Genomic DNA, 16,366 nt, shown 5'->3' with positions numbered 1-16,366 from the left:
CACTTTCCTCAATCTTTTGACCAAGACCCTTGTTACAATCTTGTATATGAAGTTACAGCAGCTGATGGGTCTGAGTTGATTTAGACTCTCCGGTTGCCTTACCTTTGGAATTAAAACCACAGTTGTTTCTCCTAAGTCCTCTGGTAAGCTGCCTTCTTCAAAAATCTGCCTCACCATACCACACACTTCTTTATTCAGAATATCCCAATGCTGTTAGAAGAAAAGTCCATTTAACCCATCAGGACCCGGGGCTTTTAAGCTTCCCATGCCAAAGACTGCTTCCTTAATTTCCTCATCTTTGATCTTTGCCATTAGGTCATCATTCATCTTACTCGTGACCCTCATAGGTATATGTTTTAAGCAGTCTTCCATGTTCCTATCCCCTTCCGAAGTGAACAACTTGGCAAAATGTGTTTCTACTAGTCTCATAATGTCTGCTTCTCCCTGTATCCAATGTCTAGCCTCATCTTTCAGTTTGTCAATTCTATTTCGCATTCTTCTCTGTATGGTTGTTGCATGAAAGAAGGCTGTGTTTTTGTCTCCCCATTTAAGCCATTTCAACCTTGATCTTTGCCCCCAGTATTTTTCTTCTTGCTTCCAAAGATCATTTATCTGGTTCTTCAGTTCTTTTTCTCTTTTTTTATCTCTGTCCGTCATATCGCTCTTTTGTATTTGAAGTTGCTCATTCTTCTTTTTTTCTATTTCTTTGTCTGCTCTTTTGAACTTTCTTCTGCTCCACTCCGTCAATTCTCTTATGCATCTACCCCTCTTTCTGATGAATTGATTCCAACAGTTTCTATTTCCATCATGCTGCTGCCAACTCCTCCTAATAACCTCTTTGCACTCCTCATGTTCTGTCCAAAAGGCCTCAAACCTGAATTCTTTTTTTATCCAAAGTTTCGGTTGTGTTTCCAAAATTAAAGCACAATGATCCAAACTTATGGCCGGAGCAGCTTTTAGAACAACATTCTGATGTAAACTCAGCCATTTCCAATTCACTAATACCCTATCTAGTCTTTCCCTAGTGACAAAGTTGTTTCTTGGGTTGCTGTACCATGTGAACCTACTTCCTTTAAGGTCAATATCTATTAAACCATTATCATCTACAAATTTTCTGAAGGAATCCAAATAAATTTTTGGTTGAGGATGAAGGCCTACCTTTTCGTCTTGACTTAGGATATCATTGAAATCCCCCAAAACAGCTTGAGGTTCTTCCCTGTTTCTATTACTTACCGTAAGCTCCCGCTAGAGTTTCCTTCGCTTTTGGAAAACTGGGTTGCCATACACGAAAATACCCTGCCAATTCATAACATTATTGATATTAATACTTGCTTTGATATAATTATCACACCACTTATAAACATCAATATTAATGTTGGATTTCCATAGCAAACATAGCCCACCGGACAAGCCCTGGGGTTCTACACAAAACAACTTATCAAAATTCAGCCTTCTTCTTATCCTACTCATTCTTTCTTGACTGGCCCTGGTTTCCATTAAAAAAAACCTATAAGCGGCTTTACTTTTTTACAAAGGTTATACAACTCAGAAATTGTCGGGGCAGCCGCTATTCCCCGACAATTCCAACTGATGATACTCATGGCTGAGGTTGGGGCTTGATAAGGCCCGCCTCCTCAGCCTTTTGCATTCCAATAATCTGACAAGTAACAAGCCTAGCTAACTGATACTCCCCTGAACCATTAGAGTTGATGCTGTTCTTTGTTTTTTTGGATTCTCTATCCTCTTATTCCTCCTGTCTCTCTCTATAAGTTAGCATTGGAATCTGTTTTGTTTCTCGTTTCCTCTTCAAATTCAGATTCAGTTCCAATTTCTTTGCAAGTCGCGTTTCCCAATCTGTCTGTGCTTCCGTTTCCTTTTCTTCATCTTCATCACTTGCTAACTCAACATAATAGATATTCTCCCCTGGCTTTGCTTTTTGGCACTCTCCTTTATGTTCTGCCTTCTGATCTTCTTTGAATAGTATTCCAGTAGCATTCTCCTCTGTTTCCCCCGGCAGAAAATTTTGTTTCTCTTTTTTCTCTGTTTTGGCTACACACTCCTGTTTGTCCCACTTCCTTGCTAATATAAGCCTTTTTAATTCCTGGCCTATAGTTTCTTTTTCTTTTTTTCCTGGGCCCATTCTCCAGTCTTCTGTTTTATAGCTGTTCACTTCTTCTCCTTCAATTGTGTACTTATTCAGCCCACTTATTCCAGCATTCCTTGCTTGCTGATGTAAAGCCCCTGTATTGGGCCGAATATCCCTTGCTTGACCAATTCTGTCTGATTCCTTTTCCTGATTCCTCCTTTCTTGCATCTGGGCCTTTTTGATATTGGCCCATTCATTCTTCCTCTCTCTTATCTCTTTAATCAGATTGCTAATTTTATAGGCTGCTTCTAGGTCATGATGCGTATCCCCCTCTTCCTGAAAATCAGGGTTAGTACTTCTTCCACCTGCTCCTCTACATCTGCCATCTCTTCTTCTCTCTTTATTTGGTTTTTTCAGACACTTTCCTCCCACATTTTCTGCTGCGAAACTCTTTCTGCCCTCATCCTACTCTCTTCAGAGCTTCGTTCATCGCTACTCTCTCTCTCAGGGTTCATTTGTTCACGTGCCTGCATCTCCCCATCCTGACTCCGTCCTCCTTGTTTTGGGGTGCCTCCTCCCATGGTTGATCCTGTTCGACCCTGACTTGCTCCCAGTCCCGGTGCATATTTCTTCTTTGTAGGATCCCAGCATGCCATAGCTGTTGGATTCTTGCATGACTTCTTCTCATGCCCTAGTATACCACAGTTGAAGCAGTAGCTGTCCGGCAGCCTCTCATACTTGAAAAAAATCCACAGTGGAGGCAGACTCTCTCTATCTAACTAGAATCCTGTAGGTAATGCCTTTGTGATGTTGATGCTCACCCTAATTCTCAGATATGGCTTTTTAAGGACTCCATCTGTCTTTGGTTCTTCAGCTTCGACTAAGACTCCTAACATTTCTCCGATAAGCCTAGCAGTTTCTTTCTCCATGAATTCAAGTGGGATGCCATGCACTTGAATCCAAAATTTCATGAAGTCATGGTCAACTTCAAAAACAGACTCGCCCTCCCTCCACAACCTGAGATTAATCATATTGCCTTTGACATTCTATGGTCCGTTCTGAATGATCTGCAACCCTTTCTTTCTGTCTTTGAAGCTGAATAGTATCTTCTTCCTTCCAATGTCTGTAACTGCCACTCCTTGAGGGTTTCTCCACATTCCCAGTAAAGCATTTTTGCAAGTTTTGAAATTTATTTCCTTGTCACTTATTAACTTTCTCACCACGTTTAAGCAATCTTTCTTATATCCCATTTCTCCCGGCTTGTTGAGCTTTATGTCCATTGTTAAATATTTAAACAATATTATTTAATATATAGAATTAAACAATATAAATTATTTAAACAATATAAACAATATTATTTAAACAATATTGTTAAATATTTAAACAATATTAATAATATTTAAACAATGGACATAAATAATATATAGAATTAAACAATAGCAAAATAATATTATTTAATTCTATATACTCCCTGTTTTATTATCAATATTGACGTGATCTTAATTAAATATAACCAATTATTTCTCTAAATATGATATATAATATTAAAATTCAAATCATTGATATAAATTAACATTCTTTATACTATTATTTTTTTTAATAAAATTAGACAATTTAATTTAAAAAATTATTAAACTAATATTATATTGATTATATAGAATTATAGATGCTATTCTCTATATGCTAATATAGATGTAATTTTAAAATAGTTGCTTTTTTTTATATTATTGCATAATAAATTTATAAATAAGCACATCATATATTATTGAGTGTGGTTGGATCAATGGTCATTATTGTAATTTAAAAAAAAATTTATGTCATATAATACTACCTTTTAGTATGTAAAATAATTGGTTATACAATTTTAATGTGATTGAATTAAAAGTAAGCTAAAAAAAAGACACAAACTATGAACTATGAACTGTATAAAATTAAAAATTAAGATTAGGATTGACAGTGATGTACTGATGTTAGCATAGTAGAAAAAAGGTGGTGATGCTAACAATGAACATTATGTAAAATAAACTAAAAGGGCATTTTAGTATTTTAAAATTAAATTCAAATTTTCACTTTCTCATACAATCAAACAATATAAATTAATTTCTTAATGATTTTTTTAAGTCTCTTTCAAATTAACGTTCAAAAGGTTATTATGTTCTTTTAAATTAATAATTTCTAAACCAAGTTGGGTTGGTCTAGTGGTTAGCTCACTAGTCCCCTTAAGCAAGTGTCGGGGGTTCGAATCCCGCCTTGTGCATGCAGCAACCCATTGGCCAGCGGCAAACCCTTAAATGGAGCTCAGTATCGCGACGGATTAGTCCTTGACCTGCCGGGTTGGGGGATACCGTAGGAAACCAAAAAAAAAAAAAATTAATAATTTCTAATATAGTTAAACGACTTTTCTATAAAAGAGTTTTTTAGCCTTTTAAAGATTAATATTTAAAAGTTATCTTATTTTTTAAAAAAGTAAATATAAGAGTACTTGAATCTTTTTAATATTAAATTAAAGTTTTTAATTTTTAATATAATCAAACAATCTTAATTAATCCTTTATGGGTAATTTAGTCTTTTTGAAAAAATAATGGTTAAAAGATATTTTAGTACTTCAAATATGAGCTATAAGAGTTTTCTTTTTAAAATTAATGTTAAAAAAATCTTTTAATCTCTTGAAATGAACTATACAAAAATTTTAGTCTTTTTATAATTAAATTTAATTTTAATTTTTGATACAATTAAACATCTTTAAACTTAAAGAGAATTTTAGTTTTTTCAAAATTAATCCTAATTTTTTTTTAGTTTTAAGGAGGGTACTTTAGTCATTTAAAATGAGCAAAAAGAATATTTTATCCTATAGCATATCTTAGTCGTTTTAAAAGATTAAATCTACAATTTATAATACAATTAATTAATCTTTTATTTTAATTATTTTAAGATTAATCCTAAAAATTTATTTTGGTATTTAAAAAATTAATTATAGATAATTTAGTATTTTAATATTGAATTAAATTTTCTCATTGTTAACAAATAAAAAAATTAATTAATCCGACAAAGATATTTTAGTAATTTTAAAATTATTATTTAAAGGACACTTTAATCTTTCTAAAATTAATAATAAAAAATTATTTAATTTATTAAAATAAACTCTGTGATATTTTAATATTTTTAAATAAAATTAAATTTAATTTATAATATAATTAAACATCTTTAGATATAAAAGAGTATCGACAACCAAAAAAATATATATAAACAAATATTTTTTACAAAAAATACTTAATTGTTAGACTAGTTCTCAGATTACTTGAGGTCAAATAGTTAGTCAAGTAACTTTTTTTCACTTTTTTTAAGTTAATAGCTCGCAATTAACATACATCTTTTTCAGCAGGTCATTTACGACAAATTCTTTCTTAACATAGGAATAATATCGTCAATTAGTACCTCACCACATGACAAACGGCAGTAGACAAATTGATTATACAATGGAACATCAAAATTCCAGTTTCGTACATGGAACACGGGATAATTTTCCAAACATAAATTAGACACGATATGAAGATATGGCTTGTTTTTATTTTCTTTTTTATTTAATACCAAAAGTAATATAAGTTTTTTAAAATTTTATTGTATCTGTTAGAGATTTGGACTATAATTGCGATCAATTAACATCAATTAGATTTATTTATACATATCTATATTTATTATAGGATATTAAATTTTTATTATTTTAATTCTTCTAGCATATATATATATATATATCTTTGTATATTGTATCGTTGATCAATCCACTCAATAATACACAATGCTTTTTTCAGTTTACTCTCCTGTTTCTAACATAATATCAAGAACATAGGGTTTTTTTTTTTCTCCTTAGAAAATTAGTTCATAGCCGTTTGTTCTATTCTTGCAGTGTTTTGTTCTTGTTTTTCGATCACTTTTTCGACGTTGTACTTCGTCACAGACCATAACATTGCCTTCATCTCGTCGTTACGAGTCCAAAGAACCCAATCCCATCAGCGGAAACCTCCTGACATGCCACTACACACCGCTACAAGTCCATGTATGTTTCCAATTTTTTTCTTCTCTCCAGACGCATCCAGCATCGTTCGAGTAGCTGCCCGATCAATAATTTAGAAGCTCTACACGTGTCGATGACCCGCGCCTCCCATCGATCTGTGTCCAACTAGTGTCTACCCCCTGACCCAACCCGTTTATTTGACCCACATGCCAACTCCGCTGACGTGTCTTTTTCTGCCGTTCAGACGTTGCCACGTATCCTCCATCTGCTGACGTGTTTGCTAATGTGGCTGCTGACGTGACAGACAGTCAGACCCATGCTAAGATTTTTTTCAGTAAGCTCTTTCCGATTTTGTTCTCTGTTTCCTCAAGTTTTGCTCCAATTTTACAGTTTCTTTTCTTTTTTCGTCTTTGTATCTGCTATTACGAAAAAATTAGATGTTTTTCAACCTATTCCTGATATTCTTGACGGCTCCAACTATGTTCATTGGGTTGAGACTATGAGAGAATTTTTTAAAGGACACAAATTGTGGTGCTATGTGACTAGTGATATTGTTTGGACTATTAAGACAACTGTGACTGAAAAATCAAAAGATAAGACTTCCAAATCTAAGGAAGATGTTGATAATGATTTTGCAGAGAAATTAAAAGATTGGGATAGTAAAAATTACCATATTATCACTTGGTTTCGCAACATTTCTACTCTAGGCATTCATCTACAATTTGGGTATTTTGAAACTACTAAAGATGTATGGGATCATTTGGCAAAACGTTACATCATTTCTGACCTCTCCCATCAGTAGCAACTGCTAAAGGAGCTTCATAGCTTTAAACAAGAACGTGGACAAGCGATTTTTTATTTCTTGCTTAGATAAAAATTATTTGAGATCAATTGACTTCTTGTGAGCTTATTCTTAAGGATACTATTGATGCTAAGGCATATGAGGATTATCGCAACCGAACACGTCTCATACAGTCTCTCATGGTACTTATTGATGACTATGAGCCGGTTAGAGCTTTTCTTCTTCATCAGAATCCCTTGCCTAGTCTTGAAGATGCCCTTTCTCGTATTATGTATGAAGAAACGCGCATAGGGTTGACTCGCTCAAAGAGTGAAATTGCTTTTGTAGCCATAGACAGAAAGAGTAAATTTTATCGAAACTATAATCATTCTAGTCACCTACTCCCAGACTGTCCCTCTATTAAATGTCGAAAATGCAAGCAAAAAGATCACATTAGCTCTAATTATCCAAAACTGTTCAGCTATTAATGCAAACTCTTAGGACACTTGATTACAACCTGTCCAACTCGCTCACAATATCTAGATTAGAATAAGTATCATTCTCATCCCAACTTCTTCAAGAACGTGCCTGCTTCTACTGCTGATGCTGCTAATGAATTTACCAACTCTGTTTCTCTCAACTTGCCTTTTGACTCTCCATCCGATATGGAGTTTCTTCTTAAACAACTTCTCTCCTTTTCTGGTAATACTCCTACTACTCTTTTCACTTCTCCAAGTAATTATAAATGGTATTTTGATTCTGGTAGCTTTAATCACATGTCTCTTTTGTGTCATCTTTTTTCGTCTTTGTTTACCACTACAACTACATCTTCTGTCAACACTGCTAACAATTCCTTCTTATATACGACACATAAGGGTTTCATTTCATAGTCAAATCTTAATCTTTCCAATACTTATTCCTAAATTAAACTTTAATTTTATCTTTGTTGGTCAACTTGTTGATCTTAGTTTTGATATCAATTTTTTTACTTCTGGTTGTCGTGTAAAGGATCATCGGAAAAATGATCATCGGAACTGAATGTAAGGTCGAAAGATTGTTTGAGATCGAGAATCTTCATGTTCTTTCTACGTCAAATCTTTGTGCTGTTTCTTTTTCATCTACACTTGTGGCATCACCGTCTTGCCCACATCTCCTTAAGAGACGTTTAGGTCAAGTTAATAATGAATCTTTTAATTACATTTCTTGTCAAACTGCAAAACAATTAGCTTTATTTTTTCATAATAATTCATCTATTTCTTTTTTTCTTTTGATTTTATCTATTTTGATGTTTGGGGTATCACTCCCACAACTTCTATAAGAGAGATTTAATATTTTGTAGCATTTATTGATAATTATTCATATTTTAATTGAATTTATTTAATTACTAATCATCATAAACTGAATTTAAAACTCAATTAACACATATATATATATATATATATATATATATACTTTCTTCAGTTTGATCTTCTATTTTTAACAATATCATATAAACTATTCTAACAAACATAATACATCCGCACTAATAATTAGTGTATATGTTTTTAATCTCTTTATAAATAATGAAGAATTCTCTTTCGTCTAAAATATTTGTGATGAATTTATCTAAAAGTGAAAAGTGAAGAAGTTGATATTTGTCTTTTTTAAATTTATATCACACAGGTAAATTGTGACCATAACAAAAAAGATTATAAATATTATAAACAAAGAGAATTCAATTTATAAGAATTAATAAAAATATTATTACACTAAAATTAATTATTATATATTTATATATAAATATTTATATAATTTAATTTATTTTTAATATATATTTTATAATAATTAATTTTAATGACTTATTTTAATTAGTAATTAATACGATTGAACACTACAAGAAAGTTTTAAAATAGCGATCGATTTTAGCGACCAACAAAATCGGTCACTATTAACAACTGATTTCATCAGCGATTGATTTAGCGACCGAAAAGTTGGTCGTTAATTAGCGACCAATTTAGAGATGGAAAATTTGGTCACCATTTAGCGACCGATATTTTGGTGAGGAGTTTTGTGGCCTTGATAAAAAATCGGCCGCTAACGGTTAACGACCGAAGTTGGTCGCTATTTTTTAATTAGCGACCAAAATTTTAACGACTAGCAGAATCGATCGCTAAATCGGTCACTATTCTGATAATTTCTTGTAGTGGAATAATTAACTTCATCTCCCTCACAACAATTCATCATCACTTTGCATTTGCATTTTCTCTACAATTTTATGCGTACGTAACTTTTGATAAAGTGATAAACTTTTCCCACCTTAGTTATAAGTTGATTAAATAATGATTTAGGCCACCAAGCCACCAAGAGACCGACATGCATACATGATACATACATGTAACTTGGTGTACGTGTCTATTTCTCTTTTCAGCTTTTAATAAATAACATTTGCTAATTGTTATTACTTTAATTAGTAAATTAATATTGGTTTAATTACTATGTTGGTCTTTATAGTTTTACAAAATTTTTAATTAGATCTTTATACTTTTTTTTTCTTTTAATTAGGTTCTTGTACTAATTTTTTTTTAATTAGGTCCCTCTTGATAGTAATTGACTTAATTGTTTAGGGACCCAACTAAAAAAAAATTAATGCAGGGACTTAAATAAAAAGAAAAACAATGTAGAGACTAAATTGAAAAAAAAATAGTGCAGGGACCCAATTAAAAAAAAAAAAGTATAGAGACCTAATTGAAAATTTTGCAAAACTATAAAAACCAACATAATAATTAAACCATTAATATTCGACTAAGTTAAAAGATAATGTTTAATAATCAGCACATGAGAGAACATGTCTTCATCACATATAATATTACATAAGGTTGCGTTTGTTTTTTAAAATAGAATAAGATAAAATGCTGAGAATAAGACATAAAGGATAAAAATATAAAATTTTGTATTTTTATATTTTGTTTAGTAATAAACTAAAATAAATTATAAAAATTTAATTTATTCTCATTTTTTCGTTCAAAAATTTTGAGAGGAAAAATATAATAATAAAAAAATATAATTATAAAAAATAATAAGAATAATAAAAAAATAAAAAATAAGTCGTGTCTCTTATTAGTATCTATGTGTCCTTCCTGTTAGGATGGATACAAAATACACTAATTCAATATTTTTAGACACTAGGAGTGTTCGCGGTGTGGTTTGGTTTGGTTTTTGAGAGAAAGGTCATCCAATCTGATCGTCTAATTAAACTGCGGTTCGGTTTGGTTTGGTTTTTTTATTGAGACCATCCGAACCAAACCAAACAAATTAAAATTGGTTTGGTTTGGTTTGGTTTATTCCATTTTTTCAATCAATTAAAAAAAAAACACTACCATGCTATTTCACAAAGTCTTATACATTGAAATCGACAAACACAAATACACTATAGATAACGAAGCCTTGATCCAATGAAATTTAATGACAAAAGAAATTCAAATATGATAATTAAAGAAGTTTAAAAGTTCAATAGTCAACACAACTGAAAATAAAAATAAATTTCTATTAAAAGATAGCCAAGTTATGATGTCTTCTCCAACAAAACAGCTAAACTCCTTAACACAAACCAACTTGAAATAAAAAAGTAGTTACATAATAATAATAATAATAATAATAATAATAATAATAATAATAATAATAATAATAATAATAATATAGTACTAGTGGAAAAATATTTTAATTTAGTTAGTTATACATTCTAATAATAAAGAGAACAATTCATACCATAACAAGATGTACTCAATCAAACTCAAACACCAGAATCTTTTTCATTAGGATAATAGGATTAGGAGTGCGTACAACTTCTATAAAATATATAAAACAAGAAACAATCACAACAAATAATATATATAAACAAAAACTAGATTAAAATAAAGAAAATTATAAATCGAAGTTTAACCATACCTGTAACACCCTAACTACCAAAGCTCACGCTTCCGGCTGCGCGACTCTGATAGGTCGGACATTACGACGACACTTATCTTATTTAATACTAAAATATGAGCCTGTTTGAAACTTTAAACCGCAATACCGCTCCCAAAAACTTTCATCCGATAACATATGTCCATAAATACCATACAACTTACAAAACTCATAAAGAGTACATCCATATATATACAAAAATATATATAAATAATATTACAAACATAATCCAATACAATTCCTATCCCTCTTACAGAATATCTCAAGATAAAGGCGAGGGTACAAATAATAGTCTAAAGCAATACAGAGCATTTCAACCACAACTAAAAGAACTCTTCGTAACTTCTGCGCCCATATCCTGAAAGGGGAAAAATGTAGGGGGTGAGAACATCATCCTCGAAAGGGTTCTCAGAAGAGGGTTTTTGGGAATTACTGTAATAGGATACATGAAGATAAACCGTACCAGTGATTAATAACCTTCTTATGCCTCTTTTCAAAAACACGGTTTTCAATAAAAGTAAAGTAAAAAATCTTTACTGAAAGAGGAGCCATTCAATTCTCAAAACTCAAAAGCCTTTCAAAACGGTTTATCTATGCGGAACCAAAATAGCCTTTCATGATTTTATTCCAAACCAGAAACACAAAACCGAAATCAACCATCAGTTCATCTCTTTCCAACCATGGCCCTAGGCCCAAACAATCCAACCAACAACCAGTCACCACAAACCCAACAGAGTCCCAGATGCAAACACAGATAGGAAGTTCAAGCACAAACAAACAGTTATTACAAGTAGAACAGTTAGCAATTAATCACATAGGCAAACCAAGTATAATATGCACACCCAACCAATGTCACACAAATGCATATGATGCATGCCTGTCCCTAGTGGCTGATGATATCATCTGTCGGTTATAGAGCCAACTCGACAAGTCCTGGTAGCTAACCATTGGACTGTCCCTCTGTCGTGCATCCCCAACTCGAGTTGTACTCATCATAAACTTGATCATAATCATGATCCATATCCATCACCCTCACTGGTGAATATTTACGGGGGCGAGCTCATCCGGGCCTTTCACAGTGCCCGGCCACACTTACGACATAGGGTCAACAGAGTATCAAGTCTCGACCCGGAGCACGTGGTGGCTAGCCACTGCTACTACCCAGGGAAACTCGTATCTCAGATAGTGGAAGTGCAACATTCACATTTATCAATGATTCAGCATAAACATGCATTCAATCTCATCCATGGATCAACATCCATCTCAGCCATCCGGCTCATGGTTCAGTCCAGAACCAGCCAATATTCATATCATACACAGCCATTCCGGCTCACGGTTCAATCCAGAACCAACCAATATGTATAATCATACACAGCCATTCCGGCTCACAACAAAACAGCACTTCCACCATTCAACATCATTAAATTCATAAAGTCGGCATTTAAGCCATAAATCATTTTCTCAATTCATTTCACTTTGAAATCGAGTTTCAACTCTTTTCAGCCATGGCTTTAGAAATCTCATTTCTCAAATCATCTCAGGCTCATAAGCCGAATTTACTCAAAGTGAGTTCCCTTTTTAAAACAAAGCCACTCTTGGCATTCTCTTTCCAAAACTTCCAAAACCATGGCAAGTTAAGGATTTGTTTCACAGTATTCAAAATCATCCATCCAACGATGGGATTTTATAACAACAGTTTTTCGGCAGAGTCCCAAGTCTTTAGGGGAGAATAACATATCTCATTTCGCCAAAATCATTTAAAATCATTAAAACATTGGCTTTCTGATTTGAGTAAGAAAATAGGATCTAAGCCAAACCGAGTCACGTAACCTTTACTTCTTTCAAAACCATTTCCTTTACTTAAACAAAACCGGCTTCAATTCCATAATTAAATCTGAAGCGTTTCAAACTGATAAGAGAATCATTTTTGTTGTGTTAAACTAGAGTTCAAAAGATACTTTGAATCTTATTTAAAACGTCAAAATAATGAGGCTCATCAATCGAAATCCAATTCCTTTTAAAATCACGAAAACTCTCCCAAGGGACAATCTTTGTGTTTAATAGAGAAAAACATAAACCCGTTTTACCTTTTAAAACAGCCTCAAAGCTAAATTCTCTTTCAAATGACTTGTACCCAAAGACATACTGTTCTTCTTGGAAAATAAGGATAAATCATGATTCTCTTTTCAATAATTCTTTCAAAGCATAACTTCATTGCTTTCTTAATTGTTCTAAGTAAAGGTAATAAAGAAGCCATAATTTCACAATCCTCAAAATAGATAGGAAAGGCATTAAACTCAAAATTCCTCAATTAACATTTCAAATAAGGACTCGGGTTCTATAGAAATTTCGGCAGCACCTCCCCTAAAACTTGGACTTTTGCCACCCGGTTCGGGTCCCAACTAAACTGTTTCTCATTCCTTTTCAACAACTCAAAACCAGAAATCAATTCAAAAGCAAGCTAAATCCAACAGTCGCCTCAGTGGCATATCTCAAGGAAGCCATTTCAAAAATCAACTCAATATCAACCGATTTAACTCATTTCCAAAGCTTTAAAGAATCGGTTCAGCAATAAATCATTTATCAAAACCAAATCAATTAAAGCCACACAGGCTGAATTTCAAGAGTATTCTATCTTCCACATCATCAAAATAATTGACTCAATTCAAACCAATCCTCAACGGATTAAACTCATTTCAAATCTTTAAAGAATCAACTTCAAACATTACATTTCACAAGCCACACAACAATTCGGCCAAACCAACATCCATAGTCATTCGAGTCAATCAAATAATACATAAGGCAGATACAATCACCAAATACACAATATCTCACATCAGTACCCATATGTAATAATTCCAATAATAAACTATAGTTTTTGGAAAGCGCCCCTACCTCAAAACGCAATTCCATAATCCAAGCGTCTCATAAGTTCTTTTCACCTCAACTCAAAATCAAAGGCAGCTTCAAAGCACAGCCCCACACATTTTCGCAGCAGCATAAACAGCTCTAATTTACAACAAGCAACCTCAGTTACTAAACTCTAGGAACATTAATAACATATAGGCTTTAATACACGTACGGGACACTAACGTAAGGCTTTCGAAACATAATTTCTTACCGGAATAACAACACGAAGCAGCTGCAGTTTCGAACCGGCCCCGGCACAGCTCCGGCGGCGGCCAGAAGCTCTGGTGGATCAACTATAAAAACCGCGCAATATTAAAACCTTCTCAAGATCCAAAATGACCAAAACCGCAATTTAAAACCCTTACCGGCAAACTTTTCCGGCAATGGCAGCAGGGTCTCATGTTGGAGAAACTCGGCCCGGAGCTCCTTCGGTGATTCCGGAAGTCACAGCGGCCCAAATCACGGTGACTTAGCCTGCTCTTCTTCCTGTAGCGATTCCCGCAATAACATCACAAGCCAAAAGGGGGCTGGGAGTGGCAGAGCTCAGCCACGGTGAAGCAGGGCAGTACAACGGCGGCCAAGCATAGCCCTCCAAAGGGCAGTGACGTGGCCACAGCTCCTCTCCTCCGTGCTCGTCGGCGACCGTGAAGCACCAAGGCAGCATCTTCCCTTCCTCAGCGGACCAGAACCATGGAGGCAGAAGAACTCATCTTGCCCCTCCAGCTCGCGTCTTCCCCCTCTTGCCGGTGACAGTGACGCAATTCGAGGCCCCATGGACGGCGGCAACGAGACTCGAGTTCTGCCCCTCTTCAACGCCTCTTCTCCGTGACAGTGGTAGCAGCAGGACGATTCCATGGCAAGGCGTGGTGGCGCGGCAGCGAGGCAGGTTCTGCAGCTTGGCAGGGACAACGCAGCTAGCGGTGGTGAGGATGAGCGACGGTGACGAGGACTGGACGCGATCTGGGCACGGCGGCGAGGTGACCGGCGACAGTAGCGCGACCCACGGTGAGGCGCGGTGAAGACGATGGCGGCGCGACAGCGAACTCCCTCCTCTCCTCTGCCGCGATTCGGTCCCCCCTTTCCCTCTCTGCTTCGTCCTTCTGGCTCAGTCCCCCTCTTCTTTCCATTTTCATTCTTTTTCCTTTGATTCAGGAAGAAAAGCAAGCTGCGCTTGCTACTGCTGCTGGGTGAGGGAAACATTGTGGGTGTTACGGCTGGGCCTTGGGGGAAAACGGGTCGGGTTATGATTTTTAGGGTTAGGGTTTCATTTTCAAAAATTAAGATTAGGGGTAAAATGGTAATTTCAAATGAAATTAGAGATAATATAGTAATTAGAAATAAATTCTAGTCCAACAATAATAATGTATAAAAATACTATTTGCTCCTCTATTTTTACAAATTACTTTCAATAAAATGCCCAAATCAAATAATTAGAAATAATATACTTAATTTCTTCATTTTTCCAAAATAGCAGTAATAATATTTAAATATTACTTATCTAATCCAAATCTTATAAAATCCTTATTATTTCATAACTATCAACCTTATACTTTAAATATAGAAAATAATCCAATAATTATAAAATTGGATAATAATCATAACTTATCTCAAATCCAACAAATCAAAACTTGCCTTAATTATCTTTAATAAAATAATCTCTGAAATTAAGGCTATAAATAATTGTAGGATTTGAGACTTGATCATAATAAGACTTTTCAAAGATTCTGGGCCTTACAATACCTAATTCCAGCTTCTCCAATTCCTCGATGAGTTCTTCAAGAACAAGTTTTGGAGAATTTCTGAACCAAATTTGTGTACAAATTAATGCTTCAGCTGTCATCAGAGTTAGAGGACTCCTATAATTATTCAACACCCTTCTTCTAGTACTAAATGCCTTGCATTCTCCCAATCCTCAGACTTAGGGATCCCACCAGCTATCATAGCATATTTAGAATCTCTCTCCCCGAATCGTTTAAATGTCTTTTGAAATTTCAAAGCACTTTCAAGCATTAAAAAGGTAAAATTTCACCTGGTAGGAACATCTAAATGTACAATGCCTTTTTCTAGAATCTTAGCTTCCTTAATCATAGTTCAAATTTTGCACAGATGACCAACAATCAGTTGTCAAACAAACATTTTAATTTGGTTGATTAAAAACAGACTTCAACTTAATTCTTTCATTCAAATAAAGCTTCCAACAATCCCTAGCAACTGTGAGGCTTCCAGGAATTGGAAATTTGGGTTGCAAACAACTCGTATAGTAACGAAAATCCTCCCACTCAACATGCGAAAAGACAATTCATCCACAATAATCATTCTAGCAAGTGTTCGTCTACAAAGATCAACATCAAATGACATGGCAGAAAGTGAACTATCTATCCCTTTCCTATCATCTTTTTATCACATCTTGAAAACAAAGAATCTTTTGGGTAGGATCTAATGCCTCCTTTAAAAATTTTTTGCATTGCGACAACAAGTAATTTTTTATGTTACTGGTGCCATTTTTATGTGTATGACAAGCATAACTAGCCCCACACCAATTGCATTTAGCTTTAGGGTGTTGTGGATTACTAGTTTCATCTTTAGTAAAGTGATCCCATGTCCAAGACCTAGGTCTACAAGGCTTTCTCTTACC

The 16,366-nt window shown here is 34.1% G+C and overlaps 1 protein-coding gene across 1 annotated transcript; it reads right to left on the bottom strand.

Annotated features, from left to right (window-relative positions):
* Positions 1–213: 213 nt before the first annotated feature.
* Positions 214–1,601, bottom strand: LOC140183210 (uncharacterized). Its single transcript, XM_072231235.1, has 3 exons — positions 1,508–1,601; positions 1,234–1,296; positions 214–1,070 (listed from the first exon to the last, which is right to left on the bottom strand). The coding sequence occupies exons 1-3, from the start codon at positions 1,599–1,601 to the stop codon at positions 214–216; spliced, it is 1,014 nt and encodes a 337-aa protein (XP_072087336.1).
* Between the last annotated feature and the right edge of the window lie 14,765 nt (positions 1,602–16,366).

This window comes from Arachis hypogaea, chromosome 20 (genome assembly GCF_003086295.3).
Source record: "Arachis hypogaea cultivar Tifrunner chromosome 20, arahy.Tifrunner.gnm2.J5K5, whole genome shotgun sequence".
NCBI classification, from domain to species: Eukaryota; Viridiplantae; Streptophyta; class Magnoliopsida; order Fabales; family Fabaceae; genus Arachis; species Arachis hypogaea.
This window is presented reverse-complemented; position numbering and strand designations above follow the sequence as displayed.